We start from the raw sequence: 25,562 nt of genomic DNA, 5'->3' as shown, positions 1-25,562 counted from the left end.
GGTAAATTTTTATCAGGGATCCTGATTTAAAAAGAAAAAAATAAATTTTTTATGGTTATGATTAGCATTTTTCATTAATTACCACCTATTTTAGTTAAGGTAGCTTCATTTAATTCATACAACGTTTTATTTGTTAGTGTATGGTGCAATTAAAACAATAGTTACAATGTCATGAAGGACCTGCGCCAAGAATCACATGACACCACATAGCCATCAGTACCTATGACAATGCTACTTTTAAATTCTCATTTTTTAATGAGAATATTGAGGCTCCAAGATGTTAAGTAACTTTCCTAAGAATACACAGCTAGTAGATTCAGATTTATAAGGCCACGAAGCCTGGGTTCTCAGTTACTACTCTGCTCACTGGAACTTGTGGGAGCAAATTCTGATCAACTTATAAGCTCTTCTTCCCCAAAAGATCTTAGCTTGGAGAAGAAGGAGACCTCTATACTGCAGAGCTAAAGCTTTGAGTAGGTCGTGCTTGACTTCTGGGGCATGTGACATGTGAATAAAACTGGTTTTACGATGGTAAAATCATCAGCGTTTCCATGGAGCATCCTTTGTTTCTCAGGGCATGGGAACCAACCATTTGCAGCATAAGGTAAATTTTTAACTCATAAGTCAAGGGAATTGTTATTGCTACAGATATCACCAGATTAGTTGGCAGGTGATTCTTATTGAAATATCATAAAGGGCAAGTATCGTGACAACTTTTCTCCATGATTAATAAAACAGATAATCTTTACAATACTAATCATTGTTTCTTTATAAAATATTCTTGATTACTTAAAGTACTACTAAATTAAAAATCCGATTTTTGCAACATGTAGAAGGCTCTTTTAAAAGAAACTATAATATTATTCTATATTGTATCTCTGTAGGTATAACATCACATCACCATAATCTGCATGGTCTAAAAAAATAATAAATTGTTTCTCAATAAATAACTTTCCCACAATATGGAAACATTGGCAATGTTTTGTTTTGTTTTTTTGTTTGTTTGCTTTGTTTTGAGATGGAGTCTCGCTCTGTCACCCAGACTGGAGTGCAGTGGCATGATCTTGGCTAACTACTACCTCGGCCTTCTGGGTTCAAGCGATTCTCCTGCCTCAGCCTCCTGATTAGCTGGGACTACAGGCATGTGCCACTACACCAGGCTAATTTTTTGTATTTTTAGTAGAGACGAGGTTTCACCGTGTTAGCCAGGATGATCTGGAACTCCTGACCTCATGATCAGCCTGCCTCAGCCTCCCAAAGTGCTGGGATTACATGCATGAGCCACCACGTCCAGCCGGCGATGTTTTTTAACGTGTAGTTTAGTCTTCAGACCCTCTCAAATTACTTACTGAATTAAAGTATGCCTTTTATAAGAAACAACATTCAGTAATATAAAAATAAACTCTCATCTCTTCTTTACTTTCCATTTAATTTAAGGTACATTTTGGAGGACATTCTTGTGCTTACTTCATGTAACCTCACTTGCTTTTAGGTGAATTCAAAATTCTGATGTTAATCCCTTGTATTAGGGTTCTCTAGAGGAACAGAAGTAATAGGATATATGTATATATGAAAGGGAGTTTATTAAGGAGTATTGACTCAGACGATCACAAGGTAAAATTCCAGTATAGGCTGTCTGCAAGTTGAGGAGCAAGCAAGCAAGCCAGTGGTGGTTCCGTCTGAGTCCCCAAACCTCAAAAGTAGGGAAGCTGACAGCGCAGCCTTCAGTCTGTGGCCAAAGGCTCAAGAGCCCCTGGAAAACCACTGGTGTAAGTCCAAGAGTCCAAAAGCTGAAGAACTTGGAGTCTGATGTTCGAGGGCAGGAAGCATCCAGCACAGGAGAAAGATGAAGGCTGGAAGACTCGGTAGTCTGCTCTCCCATCTTCTCCTGCCTCCTCGCTGGCGGCTGATTAGATGGTACCCACCAGACTGAGGGTGGATCTGCCTCTCCCAGACCACTGACTCAAATGCTAATTTCCTTTGGCAACACCCTCACAGACACACCCAGGAACAATACTTTGCATCCTTCAATCTAATCAAGTTGACACTCAATATTAACCATCTTCTTACTGAGCCGTTAACTCATAATAACACTGCCAAAGAGAACTCTAACAGTTCACAGAAGCATTGTTTGTTGTCCTAAGTCTGTCATAATATGCTGTATAACCTTTGAAGAAACATTTAAATTTTCCTCTTTCAAGCAATGAAATGTGCATGCCTTAAATTGAAAGAACATGAGCCTCCTTGATGTGTTGCCTGACATGGTGGGAAAGGTGAGCCCCTGTGTTGGAGGACTCATCTTGGATCCCATTCTCTCACAGGCTTGTGAAAACAGAAGTCACTTTCCTTCTGACCTTGGCATGTATCCTGCTTCAAGAATGGAACTGGAGGCATATCCATTCTGATTACAGAGAAAATTTAAGTCACTCGCCTATAGAATTTTAATTTCAATCATTGTTTTAGGAATTTGCATGTATATGGCATGTTTTGTCTTAACTAATAGAAAAAGTGTCCTTTTTCAAAAACAGAAACGTTAATGTAATAATAATAGTAATGACTTCACAGAGTGTGTGTGTTCTGTTCCAAGCACTTTAAACATATTAACAATTTAATCCTCACAGTAATCCTTGGAGGATGATATCATCCTGATTTTGCAGGTGAGACAACTGAGGCACAGAAAGGCCAAGCCTTATATAGCAGAGCTGGGATTTGAACCCAAGGGATGTCTGACTCTTAGTGCTGTTTGTTCATACTCTTAACTGTGGGCCAGATGTGTGTGACTGGCTATCAAACGTGGTTCTGACACAAAATTCTACATCTAAATTCCAATCTCCATTTTACATTTCTGCTAACCTGATGGGGGAAAAACTTTTATTTTAATATGACCAGGGATCCACACTTTGAAAAATATTGCCAGTGCAGTCCTGACAGCCACTTCTTCATTCTTAAGCACCTGGGAGGAAACTGTTGAGAAGTGGTTTGTTATGAAATGGTAAAATCAGCTCTGCCCTTGCTGATGAATCAAGAATAATTACCAATGACTAAGTCCAGCCTCATGACCACTTTCTTGACTGACATTGACTTTGCATCCTAATTTGAAGTTTACAATTCTGGCAAGATATTGGACAGCTGCATGGATAATTTTGTTCACAAATATAGATGCAAAACTCTATGCTGCATTAAAGCTATTTTAAAGAGCATACTTTAGGACTAGTGTTTATTTCCTTGTGTCTAAATTTCCTGTTTTGCATTTGCTTCAGCTAAGATTGTTTTGGGCTAAACTTACCTTCCTACACAGACCCTTGGTTTCGTGTAAATCAAAATAATCATTAAAACACAGGCATATTTAATTATATGACATTTGTTGTCTCTACACTAAAGTTTTTCTAACATTCTTAAATTATGTCTACATAATGAATATATTTTTAACAGAAGAAAAGCTATATGTTTGATTGCCTGCTTATTTAACTAAAAAGAGAAAGAAGAGATAGAAGAACTATGAAGTCTTTATTGGTTGCCAAACAATAAAAATACTTTTTTGGGAAAAAAGTAAACCCCAACGTTTCCTTGAATGTGCTTGTTCTTTCAGCTCAGTCCTAAGAGTGGAGATTACTGAGCACAGGGCCCTGAGATGAACTGAGGGACTCGCATCTCATTCAAGCCTCACAAAGCAGTGGAAGGATTCACGTTTTCTTCATGTTATAAAGAGCACACTGAGACTAAGAACGGTTGATTAGTTTGCCCAAGTTCTCAAGAGTAGTAAAATTTTGAGCCATTAATTTAAAACAGACCATCTGGAGGTAGACTAGAGCTGAGAATGATCTCAGTTAAAGGAAGGAATTCTGTCACTTTGTGGTTTTAAGAAGAGATAAGATAGAAACCAACTTACTGAGTATTAAACAAAAGGCTATTTCCCGAAAACATCCTTCCACATTCATTCTTCAATCAGTAAAATTTTACTACCATTAAGGCAGAAAAAGGGTTAGACACAATCCCTTCCTTCAAGAAGTTTAGAGGTTAATAGGGACGCTACAATATGCATGACATAACTTAAAAGCTACATAAAAATGGTACAGAAAGGTAAAGATTTCTCTGTGGAAGAAGTATAAAAAAGAAAATATTTTCCTCATGGTAAGCTTGAAGATTCTTCCTCCCTGGGAGGCCTAAAGGAGTCTTCGTGATGGAGGTCTAGAATCCATCTGTAGTTGGTTAGTGCGTGCACATGTGAGAGGGAAGGCCATGCTGGGCCTGATCCAAGAATGAGGCTGGAAATGGGTGTACTTTTAAGAAAATGAATAAATAAATAAATGATCTTGTTTGCCTAGGAGCCTGCAAGGGACTAATGGAAGCTGTGACTAGAAAGACCCTTTGGAGCCAATTTGGAGATGGCCTTGAAAACGAGGGGAGTATAGAATTTTCTCCAAAAGAAAATATGAAATCTTTAAAGGATTGTATCCGCGGAGGGGCAAGATAGTAACAAAATCTTCGAGGAGAGAATAAGCCCTTACCTCACCGCTGTTCACCTTGTTTGAGGGCTTACCCTTCACAGCATGGGTCCCTGCTCCTGGCCCTCCCCATCATCTAGGCAGAGTTCACTCTTAGCCCCTGTCAAGTGTGATCACCAGCTGACTTGTCTATCTCTTCTTTTTTTTTTTTTTTTTTTCTGAGACGGAGTCTCACTCTGTCACCCAGGCTGGAGTGCAGTGGCACAATCTTGGCTCACTGCAAGCTCCGCCTCCCGGGTTCACGCCATTCTCCTGCCTCAGCCTCCCCAGTAGCTGGGACTACAGGCACCCGCCACCAGGCCTGGCTAATTTTTTGTATTTTTAGTAGAGACAGGATTTCACCGTGTTAGCCAGGATGATCTCGATCTCCTGACCTCGTGATCCACCTGCCTCGGCCTCCCAAATTGCTGGGATTACAGGCGTGAGCCACCTCGCCCAGCCATCTATCTCTTCTTATCAGTAATTGGGCAGTCTTGATACTGAGCTTCCCAGCTGTGGACCCACAACTAAATTAATGTAAGATCCAAAGATCTGAAACGCCCATTAAGATGCCACCCTTGAAAATAAAGAATATTAGATACCAGCAGAGGTTTATGCAAAAAGAAGATGGCGTGGTGGAGAAAAACTGGGAGTAAAAAAATTAAAGGAAGAGAAAATAATAAAAAGGAACAGTGATCATTTGTATTAAATTATGAGAGTGAAAATAGGGCTATTTTACAGGTGCAGTGGATCACAGGTTGTTGACATGTAACCAACAAGAATTGGATGATATGGCTGCAACACTTTGTCTGCAAAAGCTCACATGTATTGGCTAGTAATGTTCAAGTAATTAACAGAGGACATTAATGAGTTAAATATCTATCCACACATGTTTTCTCTAAAAAAATTCAGGTCTCCATTTTTTTCTGTCTAATACTTCTGACTTCAAGGATAGAGTCAAGAGAACTGGGACCAGGAATTGCAACTATTGCAATGAGGCAAATCCCTGCGATGTCCCAGGTCAGAGAGTCAAGAGAGAGACAGCTAAACAATGGGACTGAACCCCCCTATGACATGACCTTTTAAAACAGCTCTTTTTTTGTGCTTCTTTAGATAGATAGAAGTGAACTTATGCCTATGCTTTGATTTTTGCAAAACTCTTAGTCTGTAAAAGATACAGTTGTGACTAGGAGACTAACTCTCATTTGCCTCAGTCCTAAATTCAGTGTGTTCGGTGTGACATTGAGGAAGTAAAAATCATAATAATGATTTCAGGAGTGACATATTAACTCCATATTTTTGAAAGAAATTTTACCTACTGGTGTTCCAAAAGCATGTCATGAGATGATCTTTTACACTGAAAACTAGATTTCTGTGAATGTGGAATGACTTTTGGGTCCTTTTCTTTCCATATTCAAATCTTATTTCACTTCTATGAGATTTCCCCTTATTTATGGGTTTCTTTAATCATATGCATATATTTTTTATGTTGAAATCTAGTAAAGGTATAAGCTTTTGTTTCATTTTTAGCGTGGGCCTGAGAAGCTCTTCCATCATAATCTATGGCTTTCATTATTGATTCTGTTTATAGATAGGATATGAATGTAATATAAAAATCAAAAACAAGTTTTAAACAAAAATTATTTTTGAAATTAGATTTTTCTCTTCAACTTAAATATTTTACCCTTCCAAAGGGTGAGGGAAGGGGGAAAGATGAAAGTGGCAGAATTAATGTAGAAATAAAATGTTTGGAGCAGAGCTTGGGCTTTTTCCCATAGAGTGAATACTAAATTTTATCAGTATAAAGATCCATCACAGTTTAAAGAAGCAAGACATTTTCCAATTACAATGATAACTTTTAACATACCTAACATTTTAACATCTCTATATCTTCTAATACATTAGACTTGAAAAATTCTGTAGTGATTGCTTGTCTCAGCATTTTGCAAACATCATCCTTGCTGTACCAAAACAAGAGTTCACCAATTTTGGAAAAATGTGTGAGTGGCTGTACCTATTCTGGGACTAGACAACGGACAGCAATTACTATACGTGCAAGTAGTTGTTCTCTGATGAGCTCAAACAGTCACTCACAACACTTCCCATGCTCTGTGGTTCAGATGAGGAGCCCTGGTAGAGAAAGGCAGCTCTAGATCTTTTTAAGAAGGTAATAAGACACCAAACTGTGCCATTCAATGGAAAGTATTAATATAATACATCTCTCCAAGGATGGGCTGACAATGAGAGTTGAAAGCCACCAGACAGCAAGTGCAGGGTGCAAACTCTGTGGCTCTGAAAATGAGTGGGAAGGTAGTTACACAAAGTTGCTGCCCCCCATACTTGTCTGGAGGCCTGGCTGAAAAGCCAATCCTAGCATGCCCCTCCCATCATCGTGGCCACTCTAGAAACCAGCCCCAGCCACAGTTTCCCTGCTAGGCAAGAGTTGTTATGCTTCTTTTACAAACTTCTAGTACATTTAAAGTTTTCCTTTTGTCTTCTTCACCAGAGAAAGAAAAGTTTACTTTTGGACAGGTTGCACTAAAGCACTTTAGATGTTCTCTTTTCTCCAGTGGAAGCCTGTATCTTAGGAGACACGGGAGCCCGCTGCTGGCTCACCTGTCACAGAACTGGATCATGAAGCTTTCATCTGGTTTTTCCCAGGTGGGCATTTTAAAATTCTGCTTCAAAGTCTGTCTTTGTACTTTTAATAAATAAGACATTTGTACTGATGGAATCTGCAAGACAGGCTTGAAGGAAAAAATAAGTGTCTCAAAGTGAAAGTCTGTTTCTTTTTGCATGAACAGTCATGTAAAAAATGTATTAAAAATAGCCTTTTTGACTTGGAGATCTATTATGTTCAGTAGCTAAACTATAACACAGAAGACCACATGCAGCACATACATGAAATATTGTTGAGGTGGCCATTTGGAGTCCTGGGTTCTAGTAAGGACTCCACTTCAATTGGCCGCATGATCCAAGGATGGGCACATCACTTCTCCAAAACTTAGGGTCTTCATCTCTAAAGTGAAGGCTGAACATTACAGGTACCCTTAAAGCTGCAAAGCATCACACAACATTTCACACCTGTTTACCCTCTCATTCTCTTAGATAACACTTTTTCTCTCTTTTCTCTTTCCTCAAAATGCCAGTGTCTCCTCTCCCAGTCTCATTCTTAGCTCCCTACTTCACCAGAAAACTGAAGCAATCGAAAAAGAATGTCCATGAGCTTCCAGCATCACATTGGCTTATGGCTGTGATCTGAATGCTCTCCTCCATAATTCAGGTATTGAAATTTAACGGCCAATGTGACAGTATCAAAAGATGGGCCTTTAAGGCCATGTGGGCTCCTCCCTCATCAAAGGGATAAAGGTCTTTCTAAAAGAGGCTTCACACAGCGTCTGGCCCTCTTGCCATGCTACCTTGTGCCAGGTGAGAATGCAGTGAAAAGGACCTCACCAGATGCCAAAAGGACCTCACTGTCTCCTTGATCCTGAATTTGCCAGCCTCTAGAACTGTGAGAAAATAAATTTGTCTTCTTTTCTTTTCTTTTTTTTTAAGACAGAGTTTCGCTCTTGTTGCTCAGGCTGGAATGCAATGGCACAATCTCGGCTCACTGTAACTTCCGCCTCCCAAGTTCAAGGGATTCTCCTGCTTCAGCCTCCCAAGTAGTGGAGATTACAGGTGTGCACCACCACGCCTGGCTAATTTTATATTTTTAGTAGAGACAGGGTTTCACCATGTTGGTTAGGCTGGTCTCAAACTCCTGACCTCAAGTGATCCACTGCCTTGGCCTCCCAATGTGGCATGAGTCACTGCACCCAGCCAATTTCTTTTCTTTACACATTGCTCAGTCTGTGGTATTCTGTTATAATAGCACAAATAGACTGAGATCAAAATTGATACCTGGAGAGTGGAGTGTTGCTGCAACAAATACCCGAAAAATGTAGAAGCAGCTTTGGAACTGAGTAATGAGTAGAGGCTGGAACCATTTTAAAGGGAATGCTGAAAAAGCCTGTATGGCCTAACATGGCACATTAAGGGTGATTCTGGTGAGGGCTCAGAAGAAAAGGAGAGCTGTAGGGAAAGCCTGAACCTTCTTAGTTTATCTTAGACAAATTCTTATATTATCTCAGTGGTTGTGACCAGAATACTAGAAATATGGACAGTGAGGGCCTTTATTATGTTATCTTAAAGAGAAATGAGAAATACCTTACTGGACACTGGAAGAAAGGCCACCACTCTTACAAAGTAGCCAAGAATTTGGCTGAATTATGTTCCTGCCTCAGTATTTTGTGTGAGGTAGAACTTAAGAGTGATGAACTAGGATACTTGATGAAAGAAATCTCTAAGCAGCAAAATGTTGAAGGAATTGCACGGCTTCTCTTAACTGCTCATAGCAAAATGCAAAAAGAGAGAAATGACTTAAAGATGGAATTTATAATCAAAAGGGAAGCTATCACATGTAAAGAATGTAAAGATTTGAAAAATTCTCAGCCTGGCCATGTAAATAATAAAAAAGCATGTTTAGTAGAGAAAACCAAGGGTGTGCCCAATTGACAGTCTGATAAGCAGATTAGTGTGAATAGCAGAAAGCCAGGAGCAATTTATCAACATAGTGGGAAAATGACCCCAAAGACATTTCAGAGATCTTTGAGGCCGCCACATTCTTCACAGGCAGAGTGCTAGGGCCTTGGGGGCAGAACAGGTTTGAGGGAGGGGCCCAGGGTGCCCATGGGAACTTGAGGCTTACCATCCAGGGCCACCTCAAATCTCTGCTCCCTGCATTCTGGCACAGTGCTCCTTGGCTGCCCCAGCTATGGCTCAAGCAGGCCCAGGCGTGGCTCAAGCCACTGCTTCAGAAGGTATAGGCCATAGCACTTGGCAGCATCCATGTAGTGCTAACTCTGCAAGTGCACAGAGTTCAGGAGCTTCGAAGGCCTAGCTTCCTCCCCTAGGTTTCAGAGAATGCCACAGAGCGCCTCCACCAGAGGAAGGCAGAGTGGAGCTGTGTGAGTGAGGCCACCTCAGAGAGTACTCACTAAAACAAAATCTAGTGGAACCATGGGGGTAGGGCCATGCTGGAGACCTCCACATTTTCGAGTCACCAGCATGCAATGCCAGCATGAAAGAGCTGCAGGCAGCAGACTCCACTCCATGAGGGCTGTGGTGTGGGCTGTGCCCAGCAAAGCTATGGGGTTGTGGCCTTGGGAGCTTTGAGGATCCAACCCTTGCTGCAGTCTGCCTTGAAGGTAAAACATGAGTCAAATAAAATTATTCTCAAGCCTTAAGATCTAATGTTGTTTGCCCTTTTGGGTTTTGGATTTACTCAGAACTTGTTACCCCTTTCTTTTTGCCAATTTCTGCCTTTCGGGATGGGAATGTCTATCCCACACCTGTACCACCATTGTGTTTTGGAAGCAAATAACTTATTTGACTTTGCAGCCTCATTGCTGGAGGGAAATTTGCTTCAGGATGAATTGTTCCTTGAGTCTCACTCATACTTGATTTACATAAACCTCTGGACTTTAGACTTTTGAGTTGTTGTCGGAATGAATGAAAACTTTTGGGGCTATTGGGATGGAATTAATAATGTATTTTGCACATGAGAAGGATATGAATTTTGAGTGGCCAGAGAAGAATGCTATGATTTGAATGTATTTCTGCCAAAATTAATATGTTGAAACTTAATGAAGAATGTGATCATATTGAGAGGTGACACCTTTAAGAGGAATTAAGCCATGAGGATTCCTCCTCCATGAATAGGATTAAGGATGGTTTTAGTCCATTTTATGGTGTTACACAGAATACCACAGACTGGGTAATTTATAATAAACAGAAATTTATTGGCTCACTATTCTGGAGCTGGAAAGTCCAAGATCAAGGGGCTGATTCCTGGCTAGGGCCTTCATGTGTGTCCTTTCATCGTGAAGGGCATAAAAAGGGGTGAGAGAGAAAAAAGCAGGCCAAATAGGTCCTTTGATAAGGAGCCCACTCGCACAATAGCAGCATTAATCCATTTATGAAGGCAGAGCCATCATAGTGTAATCATCTCTTAATACTATTTTAATGGTAATTAAGTTTCTAACACATGCTTTTTGGGAGGACACATTCAAACTGCAACAAAGCCCTTAAAAAAGAGGCTAAATGCAGCATTTGGCTCTCTTGCCCTTCTGCCTTCTGTCATGTGCACAGGCAGCAAGAAGGGCCTCACCAGACATCAAATTCTGGCATCTTGATTTCGGGCTTCACAGTTTTTATACCTGTGAAAAAATTAATCACCCAATCTGTGGTCATCTGTCATAGCAGCACAAAATGAACGAAGATACTTACCCACCAGTACCTACACCCACAGAGTCTGCCTTCTCACCTTTTAACTTAGACTGACTACCCTTATCATATACAAAGCTCATACTTCACCTATTCAAAAATAGAAGTTACAAGATTAGCTCACCTCTGGCCTTTGGATTTTTCCTTTGAAAATTCTATGAGCATCCAGTCATGCTATATTCCCTATCCTTAAGGACACAACAACAATAGAACACAAACAAAAAGAAACTTTTCTTAGTTTTACTTTCTCTGCCAGCTCCTGTCCCATTTCTATTCTCTTTTGCAACAAAACTCTTTGAAGGAGTTATCCACACTCTTTTAAAATATTTTTCTCTGTTATTCTTGTAAACACAGTCCAATTAGATTTTTCAACAATCCCCCTATATTGCTCTTGTCAAAGTGTCCAACAGACCTCACATTGCTAAAATCAGTGGTCAACCGTCAATTCTCACATTACTCACACTATCTGCAGCATCTGATATAATTGATTACGACTCTTCCTTGTTAAATTTTTTTCTTGTTTCAGTCAGTCTCTTGGCATTAGTTCCATCCATATGCCACTGACTTCCAAATGTGGCTCTCTAGCCAACAACTCTCTCCCAAACTGGAAACTAAAATCCCAAAAGGCTTATTTGACTCTTTTTAGATGTCTTAGAGATACCTCAAACTTATCAATGTTCAAACCTGAACTCCTGATCTTTACGTTCAAAACCTTGTTTACCTGTAAACTTCCTAATCTCATCTGGTGGAAACTCCATTCTCACAGTTGCTTACACCAAATATTTACGAGTCAAACTCATTTGGTGGTCTCCTATGAGCTCACACTTGCAGTTTCACTCCTATGGAGCTCAGCCAGGGCTAGAACTTCCATTATGTTTTAAATCATATGGCTGGTAGTTGTGCTGACTATTGGCTGACTTTTGGGGCTCTGTTCTCCCCCGTCAGTCTAGCTTAGCTTTCTATCAGCATGGCAGCTGCATTCCAAGACATAAAAAATGGAAGGTGTGGGGATTCTTGAAGTTTTGTCTTTGGAGTTGCACGTTGTCATTTCTACCACATGATATTGGTTAAAGCAACTCACAAGATTAGTCCAGATTTAAGGGGAGGTAAGATAGAGTCTATGTCTTGATGGAAAAGTGGAAAAGTCATATTGCAAAAGGGCATGTAAGATAGAATGGAGTGTTGCAGTCATCTTTGGAAACAATCGACCGTATAGGACATCTTCAAATTACAAAATAAGCTACTTGCCCTAGAATGTGCCCTCTTTCCCCTTCTGTTACAAACACATGACCCAGCTGTGATTAGGCAGATATGGACCATAGCCTAGGGCATGAAATAGCAAAAAGTTGAAAGAAACCTGTACTCTGATAATCATGCAACGCTGAGTTGCTCATCCCATGACTGTTAGGTAAAGACAAAAAACTTTCTTTCATCTCCCTTTCTACCCGTTCCCTTTCACCCTCACCCCTGGTATCTTTGATGTTCCCCGAACTGGCCAGGCACTCTCCAGCCTTAGTCCTTTTAATTGTTCTGTCCACCTGAAACATTCTTTCCACAAATATCTATGGAGCTCACTTCTTCACTTCATGCAAGGGTTTATTTAAATATTGCCCACTTAATAAAGTATTTTTGACCACACTTTTTAAAATAAAATTCCATGACTAATTAAGACTGACATTTAGTCCTTTGAACAATACATAGATAAAAATGTCTGTGGAGTGAAAAGAATAAATGCTGACTTTGCTGTTTACTGCTTTTCTTCAGGAAAGACTCATTATTTCTCAGACTACTTCATCAGAAAATGGAGATAACAATGGCTTTCTGTTATGGTCGTTGTGAAACTTAGATGACCCCATGTTTGAGAAGTCCTCCTTATGAGGTCGCCCTCATGATTGCTCTTCACTTGAGTTCAGGCTCCCGCTCTTTGTCACTCCCCTTTGTGGAGACAGACAGACTTTCTGGAGCTGACTAACCTCGACTAACCTCTCACTACCCAACCCACATCTGGCTACAGGGGAAAGAACATGTTTGTCACAGGAACTAGGCTGATTGTATCATCCCCAAAAGAGTGTATTCAGATTCTTCTTGAGAAGAGTCTAGAATTGCACCAGAACTCTGACCCCTAGCCCAAAAGCTCGCATCAATGTGGTATTTTTACAAACATGTACGTAGTGAAATGACTACCACAATCAAGCTAATTAGCACATCCATCACCTCACATATTTACCTTCCTTTTTTACTATATAAGAACTCTTTTTTTTTTTTTTTTTTTTGAGACGGGGTCTGGCTCTGTCACCCAGGCTGGAGTGCAGTGGCGCAATCTCGGCTCACTGCAAGCTCCGCCTCCCGGGTTCACGCCATTCTCCTGCCTCAGCCTCTCTGAGTAGCTGGGACTACAGGCACCCGCCACCACGCCCGGCTAATTTTTTTGTATTTTTAGTAGAGACGGAATTTCACCGTGTTAGCCAGGATGGTCTCGATCTCCTGACCTCGTGATCTGCCCACCTCGGCCTCCCAAAGTGCTGGGATTACAAGCGTGAGCCACCGCGCCCGGCCTTATATAAGAACTCTTAAGATGTATTCTCTTAGCAAATTCCAATTATACAATACAGTATTGTTAACAATAGTCACCATGCTGTACATTAGATCTCCAGGACTTATTTCTCTTGCATAACTGAAATTGGACTCTTTAATCAATATCTCCCAATTTCCCCTACCCCCAACCCCTGGCAAACATTATTCTACGCTCTGCTACCCGGATATTTTGTCTCTCTATGTACATTTTAGATTGCACAAAATAATTTGCTGTTGTGATGAATGGCATTGCATTGGGTCCACAAATCAAGTTAGGAAGACATCTTTATGACATTGAGTCTCTCTATCCATGTACATGGAATCGCTCTCCATGTATTTAGTTCTTTGATTTCTTTCATCAGTTTTATAGCTTTCCTCATATAGATCTTATACAAATTTGGTAGATGTATGCCTACAGTTTTAATTTCTAGGGGTGCTAATGTAAATGATATTCTGTTTTTAATTTCAAATTCCACTTGTTTATTGCTGATGTATAGGAAAGTGATTGATTTTTGGTTATTAGCTGTGCTCTTATTTTTATTTCCCTCATTTTCCTTGTTTTGAATTTACTTTGTTCTTCTTTCTTATTTCTTGAGTAGGAACTTAGAGTATTGACTTGAGGACACAAATGACGCTGAATAGCCAAAACAATATTTAGCAAAAAGAACGAAGCTAGAGGCATTATATTCCCTGATTTCAGAACATATTATAAAGTGATATGAATTAAAACCACATAGGTACTGCTATAAAAACAGACACATTGACCAATGTAACAGGATAGAAAGCCCAGAAATAAACCTAGCCATTTGATTTTTGACAAAGGTTCCTAGAACACACAGTGGGGAAAGCACAGCCTTCTCAATAAATGCTGTGGGAAAAACTGAGTATCCGCATGTAGAAGAATGAAATGAGATCCTTTATCATACCATATACAAAAATTGACTCTAAACTGATGAAAGACTTAAATATAAGACTTGAAGCTGTAAAACTATTACATGAAAACAGAGAAAATGCTCCAAGATATTGGTTTGATCAGCAATTTTTTGGATATAACCCTGAAAGCATAGGGAACAAAAGCAAAAATAGACAAACGGGATGACATCAAGATTAACTATCTTAATTATATTATTTGATGAATAGAAGTCATTAATTTATAGAAGTTCAATTTAATAAACTTTAAAAATATTTGGTGTCTCTTTGGTCCTGTTTAAGAAATCTTTGCCTATCTCAAGGTCATGGAAGATATTTTGTACTGTTTTGTTATAGAATTTGTATTGTTTTTACTGTCTAAGCTTCCACATTGTGGCCTATGATCCATCCTGAATAAATGTTGCTAAAAATTAAACTTTGACTTAGCTTACTATAAATGATATTCATATTTATGTATTACATATGAGAATTATGTTACTATAAAAACTATAATTAAGGGAGAACAGATAGTTTAGATACATATTCATGAAGATGCCACTTCCATTCAACGGGAAAAAGGATAGTCTTTTCAATAAAATTTACTAGATCAGTTAGGTATCTGTAGGTGTGGTGGGTAATTTTATGTTTATACTTGGCTGGGCCACAGTGCCCAGATATTTGGTCAAACATTATTCTGAATGTTTTGGTCAAGATTTTTTCATTTGGATAAAACAATATATAAATCATTGGACTTAGGGTAATGCACATTACCCTCCATAGTGTGGACTGGCCTTCTACAATCAGTTGAAAGACTTAATAGAGCAAAGACTGGCCGGGCACAGCAGCTCAGGCCTGTAATCCCAGCACTTTGGGAGGCTGAGGCGGGCAGATCACGAGGTTAGGAGATCGAGACCATCCTGGCTAACACAGTGAAAGCCCATCTCTACTAAAAATACAAAAAATTAGCCGGGCGTGGTGGCGGGCACCTGTAGTCCCAGCTACTCAGGAGGCTGAGGCAGGAGAATGGTGTGAACCTGGGAGGTGGAGCTTGCAGTGAGCTGAGATGCCACTGCACTCCAGCCTGGCGACAGAACAAGACTCTGTCTCAAAAAAAAAAAGAAAAAAAGAAAAAAAATCGAGCAAAGACTGACACTTCCTCAGCAAGGAGGAATTCTGCTAGTAGACTGCCTTTGGAGTCAAACTGCAACTCTTCCCTGGGTCTCAGGCATGCTGGCCTAACCTGTAGATTTTGTATTAACCAAGCCTTCACAATTGTGTAAGCCAATTTTAAAAAATAAATCTCTTCATATAGATAGGTAGATAGATGTACGGACAGATGGACATTCTGCTGTTCTGCTGGTTCTCTTTTCCTGGAGAACCCTGACTAATACAATGGGGAAAAACATGTATCTTGACCTACACTTCACCGTGCACAAAAATTAATTTAAAATGAATCATAGTATCCTGCTCATTTTTAATTCTTCAGATAAAATTTTACCTACTATATCTTTAGATAAACTTTTAATAAAAGTTAATTAAAATTAACTTTTAATTTTATTTTTATGTTTTTTTCTCTCCCCTGTGAAACAGTAGTATACTTGAAAACAGGAGAATTTCTTTTATGTTACCAACGCAGTGCCTGGTAACAAATTTTTAGAGGCTACTATGTGTCAGGCTCTGTGATAAGCGTTTTAAGCACTTTACTTCCCTAAGTCCTCAGAATAATTATACCCTCTTATATAAGTATTATTATGACCACCAAATCACAGATAAGAAAACAAGCATTAGAGAGAAATTAAGTCCAACTGATTCTAAATGCAGGAAGCTTGTACACTAGGTTCCCCTACATGGCTCCTCAATAAATAAATAAATTAAGAAATAAGAAAGGGCCAGGTGCGGTGGCTCAGGACTGTAATCCCAGCACTTTGGGAGGCCTAGGCAGGCAGATCACGAGGTCAGGAGATCAAGACCATCCTGACTAACATGGTGAAAGCCCATCTCTACTAAAAATACAAAAAAATTAGCCAGGCGTGGTGGTGGGTGCCTGTAGTCCCAGCTACTCGGGAGGCTGAGGCAGGAGAATGGCATAAACCTGGGAGGTGGAGCTTGCAGTGAGCCGAGATCATGCCACTGCCCTCCAGCCTGGGCAATAGAGAGAGACTCCGTCTCAAAAAAAAAAAAAAAGAAAGAAGATGGGCTTAAACTTTCATAAAATATCAGTCATATAAGAATAAGGAAAAGGAAAAAAGAATATAAATGAAAGATAAAGACAGAGAACAAGAAGAAAACACAGCGGAGAATCAGAAATAAAGAAGATTGTTGAAAGAAGAGAATATATTACTATATTTATTTATTGAATATATTGATTAGGCTCTGCTCTCGGTGGCGGGATAAAGATAGATGTATTATCTATGTAGATAATATATAAATAATAAATATATGTTATTACATAATTTATAAACAACAGATAAACTATCTATTTATAGTCTAATCATGAAGATGGCACATTAATACCTGACAATAACAGGTAGAAATAGAGCCAGTGAAGATGAGACAGAAAGCATCATAAGGATTGGGGAAACACAAGGACACCATGGAATGGGCTGATTTTGGAGTTTTAACCTCTGCCTCAAGAAGTTATGGTACTTGCCTAAGCAAAGAGCTGGAAGTCTTACAGAAAAGGAAAATGTGAATGGACATAGTTGAGTGTTGGAAGAAAGGATGAGGGTTGAGCTAAGTTGAGCTGCTAGGGTAGAGAGTAGGGCAGAAGTTAATTTCCAAAAAGGTGCTCAGAAGGATCTGATCATGGAAAGTCTGGGTTTTATAAATTTCATCCTTTTAACAGAGGAGCATCTGAAGCAGACCTTTCCTGTGGGATGATTATCAGGACAGAGGACACAGGGTCCGTTAGAGAGAAGGGTAACTGAGAAGTGAGGCATGACCATGGAAGCTTATGGGTGGTTTAGGCATAAGGTAACTGGGGCCTGAGACCAGAGAAATTCCAGCAGCAACAGAAATAACAGAAAATAGAAATGGAATGAAAACAGTATAGGAAAAGGAAATATTTTACAGCTCTTATTCCATCTCTGGGAGAGCTTACACGTATACAGTCTAGAGTTTTTTCTCTTGTTGATGGTGAAAGGGAATAAACGTCATGAAATTCACCCTGGAGGCTAAGGTAGTTTGACTCAGAGTTCTCTCCACTGCTTGACCTTTCGTGACCCCGGGTACACACTAACTCTGAAGTTAGTGGGCAAGGTGGGCAGGAGCTCATGGACTCCGTGAAATCCATCTGAATGTTAGCTCTGTCTCTCACCAGGCTGGGGGGCCAGGGGCTGTGGCTTAACCTCATTGTGCCTCAGCCAATTCTTCAGCATGTAAAATGAGGATATTCACTATGTGGCCATTGTGAGATGATCCATGTAAACCTGTGTAGCACTGAGCACAGTGCTGTTCTCAGTAAATGCCGAGACCTAATGCCCGACATACCCGCAGCTCCACGCATGTGCTCCTTAGCAAGCATACTCACACAGCTTGGCTTGCCTGCTGTGTCACATTATAAAAGCTGGCTTCCTGGTTATTGCTACAGTGCAGCCCATAATACCGATTTCCTTAAGAGCAAAAAAATGCCTTATTTCTTTCCTCAAAGATGAGAATTGGCTTTTTAAAACTTTTCCTCAAATAACAGGACTTGTGCTGTAAATGCTCATGACGACCGGTCCTTTTACATGTACGGGCTTATCTTCCTGAAGTTACAAAGCTGTGGCTAGCTGCTTTCTTCTGTTTTTTTGGTTTTTTTTTTTCGAGACGGAGTCTCACTCTGTCGCCCAGGCTGGAGTGCAGTGGCCCAGTCTCGGCTCACTGCAAGCTCCGCCTCCCGGGTTCACGCCATTCTCCTGCCTCAGCCTCCCGAGTAGCTGGAACTACAGGCGTCTGCCACGATGCCCGGCTAATTTTTTGTATTTTTAGTAGAGACAGGGTTTCACCATGGTCTTGATCTCCTGACCTCATGATCCGCCCGCCTCGCCCTCCCAAAGTGCTGGGATTACAAGCATGAGCCACCGCGCCCGGCCGCTTTCTTCTGTTTTAATGACCACAGAATGCACAAAGTAGAGGTGCAAGTGGAAGCTGCAAAGGCTCTACAAACTCTGTCAAGGTGCTTGTCCTTGCCCAAGCTGTTACTGTGTTTGGTGGAGATTATTCCCCGCTGATCTAAAATATGCTCTAAGGCCAATGTGGGAGGATCACAAGAAGTCAGGAGTTCGAGACCAGCCTGGCCAGCATAATGAAACCCCGTTTCTACTAAAAAAATACAAAAATTAGCTGGGTGTGGTGGTGCACACCTGTAATCCCAGCTACTCGGGAGGCTGAGGCAGGAGAATCACTTGAGCCCAGGAAGTGGAGGTTGCAGTGAGCCAAGATCGCACCACCTCACTCCAGCCTGGGTGACAGAGAGAGACTCCATCTCAGAAAAAAGTAATAATAATTACATCATAAAATATGCTCTAATGTTGGAGCCAAAGGTCAGCACTGTCACTACACAAAGCCTCACTTTGAATAGAGATGCTTGCTGCTGCTATTTCTTGGGACATGAGCATTCTTTAACTGAGTTTAAAGTTCTTGAATTATAAATGGATAGAAATGCAATTTCCAGATGTATGCTCATAAAGGAATCTTCACACTTGAAGATACAGTGAACACATACACACACGCACACACACAGACATGCACACACATAAATGTTTAGAGAAGTTCCCTTAATCAATCTGACAGCATGTAGTTATAAAAAACACGGATTTTATGAGGTGACGGTACAGCTTCTGCTGCCCTATATACTCTCTGGAGAACGAAGAGCACTGAATGCTGTATTTTTACTTTCTATGTTTGGAACTATACTTATTATCGTGCCATTACTCAATAAATATGCATCACAATGTCCCCATACCACCATGAATGGGCACAAATAACCCCATCCCACTGTGGTGGGATTAATTTTTTAGGACACCTGGTGCTGTCCACTGTTAAGAGCATCAGTTTGCCTGATTTTTTCAAGTTTATTCTCCAAGAGCCTTTCACTCAGGTGGGGTCTGCGAAGAACCAGCAAGTCCAACAACTCAACTGAATGTCTACAGCCACAGGTGACAGATAAGTATAGCAGCTAACCCAAAGCAAATAAAAACAACTCCTAGGGAAAATAAGAGGGTTGCTGGGTGGGCTTTTTATTTGAGTGCCACTGTGGTCTTACTGATTTGAGTGCCCACATGTTTCAGAATTTAGGGTGTGGGAGTGACCAGGGAGCACAGTGACTAGAGGAAACAAGAAACAAAGTAGACATTGTTCACCTTGGTTGCTAAATTTAATATGTCCCTATTGCACTTTTAGTTTTGGGAAATTTTTCCAACATTAAAAGAAAGCCCTTTTAAAGAAGAGTGTTGAAGCATTGGTTACATGAGAACCAAGGAGGATTCACCTTCGAAGGTGAAATTATGTGTTTTAGTCAATTTTCACACTACTATAAAGAAACACCTGAGACTGGATAATTTATAAATGAAAGAGGGTTTTTGTTGTTGTTGTTTTTTATTTGTTTGTTTTTTCACTCAAAATTCTTTAGTTTTTAGAAAACTAACAGGGTGGGGTAGGGAGACTGGGGGGCAAGCAGCCTCAGGAGTAGGGCTGGTGGAGAAGGGCTACGCTTCTGTCTCCACCTGAGGCTGGCTCCCTGCCGTGTTGCTCTTCTGCTCCGCCTTCATCTCTGTGTCAGTGGAATGGTCTCCTGAGCAAGCCTCTGCCTTGGCCTTGTTCTCCTCCTCAGCCAGCCTCTCAAACATGTTGGCATAGTGCTACTTCTTCTGGGCAAGCTGCCTGCGGATCCGCTGCTGACACACAGCCAGCTGGGTCCTGGCCGCTTTATTGTTGGGGCAGAGATGCAAGACCTTCTGGAAGTCAGCCCGAGCCAGTTCAAAGTCATTCACCGCCAGATGGGCCTCTCCCCAGCGGAAGAGGCCCTTCTCGTTGTTGCTGTCCAGTTCTAGGGCCTTTTTACAGTTTTCAATGGCAGCAGAGAAGGCCTGTAGTTTCAGCTGACACATGATCGGGTTGAGGGGAGAGGCCAGTCGAAGGGCCTGTGACTTCTGTGCTTCCTCACTGGAAAAACTGGACTCATATTCCAGCCAGGACACAATCTTCTTACACTGTAGTAAAGCTTGCTTGTATTTGCCTTCCTTGAAGTACACACTGCCCTGCTCTTTCACTATAGTGTTCTGTTCCAGCTTCTGTTCTGAATTCTTTTCCCAAGAGTCCTTGGCCTTTTCCAAACTCTTTAGGTGTAATTCATATTTCAGCTGGGCGTTTGGCAGGATTTGGGTCTTTTCCTTCCCAGCACTGCCAAAAGCATAGCTGGGCTTGAGGTACACAGTGGAATATTCTCCTTTCTCCAAGTGCTGAATGGCCCTCTCCAGACCATAAGGCAGATCCAGGTTCTCCCCCTCACCAACCTCAAAGCGAAGCTCCTGTTGGTCAAAGAGCTGGTCCTTGTAGTACCCTTCCAGTGCAACCTCCACCATAGCGCCCTCATTGGGCTTGGCATAGCCTTCACCGTGAGTCCCTATTCTGCGGATGATTCCCCCATCTTCCTCTTCCGTCAGATCTTCTTCCTTAAACAATTCCACCTCAAACACAAGCGTGGCATTGTGGGGGGATCTTTGGAGGACTGTCTGCTGAACCCTAGGCATATTCTGGTTTGCAGGTGATGTGGCACACCTCCCCCACCTTCACAGATGCTACGGCAATGTCCCAAGCCTTGATGACCTCCCCTTTTCCCAGGTCAAAGGAGAGTTTGTCCTTGCAATCCAGACTGGAGTTAAACTTTGTGCCCTCTAACAGCCAGCCAGTGTAGTGGACAAAGGCTCAGTCCCCAATCATGGGCATCTCTGTACCTGTGTCCTCACTCTCGATGACCTTCAGCACGCCTTCGTCCTGTTTGGGGCTGATGTCCACTTCCTTCGTGGGCAGCAGCGCCGGCTGCGCCCCGCTCTGGGTAGCCTTCATCTCCTTGGCTGTGGCGCGAAATTTTTAAGGGAGCTGGCGCAGGCGCACTGCACTCTGGGCCGCAGGCGGGGGCGCTACCTGCAGGGCGCGAGGGAGGCCGGGCGCTGCGGCGCTGACCACGGACCGCGCGGAGACTGCAGCACTTCTAAGGAAAGAGGTTTAATTGACACAGTTCCACGTGGCTGGGGAGGCCTCAGGAAACTTACAATCATGGCTGAAGGCAAAGGAGAAGCAAGTATCTTCTTCATGAGGCAGCAGGAAAAAGAAAACAGGTGAAACTTCCTTATTAAAAAAACATCAGATGTCATGAGAACTCACTATCAGGAGCACAGCATGGGGTAAACTGCCCCTGTGATCCAATCACTCCCCCACCAGGTCCCTCCTCTGACGTGTGGGGATTACAATTCGAGATGAGATTTGGATGGGGACAGAGAGCCAAACCTTATCAGTATGTCTATTCAGAAAAATGTTTATATATGTGTGTGTGTGTGTGTGTATACATATACATATTATATATATATATATATATATATTTTTTTTTTTTTTCAGGTTCTCACTCTGTCACCCAGGCTGGAGTGCAGTAGCGCGATGTTGGCTCACTGCAACCTCCATCTCCCGAGTTCAAGCGATTCTCCTGCCTCAGCCTCCCAAGTGGCTGGGATTACAGGTGCCCATCACCACGCCCAGCTATGTATATATACATATATATGTGTATATATATATATATGTATATATATGTGTATATATGTATATATGTGTATATATGTATATATATGTGTATATATGTGTATATATATATGTGTGTGTATATATGTGTATATATATATATATGTGTATTTTTAGTAGACACAGGTTTTCACCATGTTGGCCAGGCTGGTCTTGAACTCCTAACCTCAGGTGATCCGCCTGCTGGCATAAGCCACTGAGCCTGGCCAGAAAAATATTATTTATATTCTAATGGTACCAACTTCAATACCCTTTATCACTCTGAACCACAGTTTTTTAATTTAATAAGGAAAATTTGGGTAGAAAAATGTATTAAAATATATATTAATCTATCAAATACTACACAAAGACTAGTCCTTAAATGGGTTAGGCAATATGCTGAAGTTGAACACCAGTAAAACGTTGAGTAACCCCTCCATAGAATTCCCATAGAAACCTCTTCCTGACCATAAACCTAAGATCATTGCTCTCCCTCACTACCACAGGGATGTGATTTTAGCATTTGTATCCAATTTGCGGGTAGCCTAAGCCACCAGTGAGCTATTTGGCATTCTGTATCTAAGCCTGTTCCCTCACCACCACACTTCTTCATTTCTCTTGGTTCTATTCTATCTGTAGAAAACACTGAAAAGTGACAAGATGTGATGTTGAAAATCTATTTCAAAATCATACACTCATTGCTCACTAAATATTAGCTCTTCAATTCCCTGGAGGTACCTGGGATCAGTCGCTCCCGCCTCTCTATATAGAAGGGGTAGGGGTACTCTGACTGTTGGGCAGTTGTATATTCTCTCAGTTTTCAAAAATGTCTACTAATTAAATGCCATTGGACATGTGCTCCTACTTCCTGTGGGGGATGAGACACAGTGTGACACAAAAGACAAAATGTCCTTTCTGTATGTTATTATGTCACCTTGTTCATATTCTGTGACCCTACACATTTATAATGTCACCTTTACCTTTCATTATGTTCATACGTGCACACTATATTCTGAGACCTCTCATTTCATTGTTGATTTGTCGATTTCTGAACAAACAGCACTGTTTTAATTATTTTAACTTCAGACTTTTCAGTAGGAAAAGTCGTATCTGATTTTTATCTTGCTTGAAAATGCTTCTTATTCATATTCTCCTCAGGATGAAATTCCCCTTATCCTGATATTCAGTAACCTCATTCATTCCATCCATTCCACCTGACTTTCTCCCCATCTATTAGCTCCTGCTGTATTCGTTTCTCATCTTATCAAGCTTAGGAAGAATATCGTCCATTGTTTACTATTTCCTCTCTTCTATCATTAGTCAAAACTGTGTTTCTCCAAGTGTGGTCCATGAACTATTGCCTCTGAATTACCATGGGTACTTGCTACAATGCATATTCCTAGGCCCCATTCACTCTGGAATGAATGGAGCTTGAAATCTGCAAATGTAATATGCGCCTCTGAAGTACATCATCGTTTGATAGGTGCTTCCCTAGCCTCTCTGCCCATTGCATGGCATCACTCTCACAAACCCTGACTCAGGATGAACCTGCCTTTCTGCCTTCTTATGGCCTTTAACTAACTGGGGTGAGTGGTGTGACTGAACGAGCATTCACCGCAATCCACTTCAACAGGCTTCAAACACCACTGATAATCCTGATACAGAAGTCAGCATCTGCCACACATTCTCCCTATCAGCAGTGACCCAAGTGTTCAGTCCCAGCCAGTGCCTCACTTCACTTATATTGAGTTTCCTTTAATGGGCCACTGTTGCTCTTTTCTCCCAATACTTGTGAGTCTGAGACACCCTAGTTTATCAAACATGTTCTAAATGGCACTGAAGCTCAAAGAGAAATGGTCTGGATGCCACTTCCCTTCTGCACAAATGGCTCTTTTATATCTCTATAAATTTGCAAATGAAAAATAGACACTTCTAGAAGCAGGAGCAACCTCACTTATCAGACCATTGATAAGACAAACATAGTTACAACCATCCCCTGAACCATGCATTGGGCACTTGCCTTATACCTGTTATCATGAGAGGGACTGTCTAAGTGGTTCATGCCAGAGAAAAAGAGAGTTTTCCCAATGTAAATGAACTTAACCTCTAAGGATTTAATACTTCTAGTAATTCCAAAATGACTTTAAAAAATTAAACTTCTTCCTTGCTCCTTAAATTTCTCTGTACCTCACACTGTAAATGAGTGCACAAGAAAGATTAAAAAGAAGATGGCACTAAAATTTTGGCTGTTACGTGGGAATGATGAAAACAGTGATTTTTAAATTATTATTTTTACAAAGTAACATTTATTAATTTTGTAATTAGAAGGAAGAAAGATAATACTTATTCATTTAACAAATATGCTCCAACTTGAAAATGCTTTGAAGATGAGGGGTGAGGTCAGCAGCCCACTATGTCAGTAAGGTACTTTATCCTTGGGTCCTGTACACACTTACAACAGCAGGACAATCTGGTGCTTTGGGAAGAAGTGTCCACAGGGGCTAAGGCACAAAATAAGAGGGCTGCATATGGACTGTGTGAAGTAATAAATTCCTGAAGGCCTGCTTATTCTATGTATTTAAAATTTAAAATTACCCATTCAAGCACGGAAAAGACAATTTAGGGTCTTTATAACCAAAGAGGATAAGAGTGATCTATTCTCCTTAATGGAACTCCAGAGACTAGAATTTAACTATTTCCTGGCTCCATTCCACTTCTACCACCCCAATTTGAGTCTAGAACTCAAAGTACAATTCATCCTAGATTCTATGTACATGTACAAATCATCACATTTGTTTTATCTAGAAGTGTAATGATAACTTAGTGTTGCAACAAAAGCCCTATGTCTATTCAGAAAATGTTATTTATATTCTAATGGTACCAACCCCTCCCTTGACTTGGCTCTGTAACCATTCTGGTAAAAAGGAGGTATTAAGGTAAATAGGAGGGATTACGTGTTGAAGATGGACAATCACTCAAAACTTGAAAAAAAAAAAAAAAAGTCACTCCACTGCCTAAAGCACTTCAATGATTTCCCATTGCATTCAGAATAAAATTCAAGTTGCTTATCCTGACCTATGAAGCCCTAGACCCTTCCATTCCTCTGCCTTTCTCAGTTTATCTTATGCCAGTCTCTCTCTGTGCCATCCTCATGGACATGAATAGTCTTCTTTGGTCTGAAGATTATTCTTGGTTGCTTAATATACCGCTATAATAAGAAGAAGAAATTTGCCCCCTTTGAATGCCAAATAAGATAAAAGAATTTGTGGCTGGATGTTATCATAAGTACAACATTTCTGTTTGGGAAGTACGGAATACTTCTCAGCCATAAAAAAGAATGAAATTATATTTTTTGCAGAAATATGGATGGAACTGGAGGCCATTATCTTAAGTGATATAACTCAGAAACAGAAATTCAAAGACTGCATGTTCTCACTTATAAATGGGAGATAAGTAATATGCACACATGGACATGAAAAGTGGAATAGACATTGAAGACTCGTTGGAGATTTTGGA

At 40.8% G+C, this 25,562-nt stretch overlaps 1 protein-coding gene across 1 annotated transcript; it reads right to left on the bottom strand.

Moving 5' to 3' along the window:
- Nucleotides 1-19,892: 19,892 nt before the first annotated feature.
- On the bottom strand, nucleotides 19,893-21,307 carry LOC129478524 (peptidyl-prolyl cis-trans isomerase FKBP4-like). The gene has a single exon (XM_063636615.1). The coding sequence runs from the start codon at nucleotides 21,023-21,025 to the stop codon at nucleotides 20,135-20,137; it is 891 nt and encodes a 296-aa protein (XP_063492685.1). The 5' UTR covers nucleotides 21,026-21,307; the 3' UTR covers nucleotides 19,893-20,134.
- Nucleotides 21,308-25,562: the final 4,255 nt, after the last annotated feature.

The sequence above is a fragment of the Symphalangus syndactylus genome, chromosome 3, assembly GCF_028878055.3.
Source record: "Symphalangus syndactylus isolate Jambi chromosome 3, NHGRI_mSymSyn1-v2.1_pri, whole genome shotgun sequence".
Classification (NCBI taxonomy): domain Eukaryota; kingdom Metazoa; phylum Chordata; class Mammalia; order Primates; family Hylobatidae; genus Symphalangus; species Symphalangus syndactylus.
This window is presented reverse-complemented; position numbering and strand designations above follow the sequence as displayed.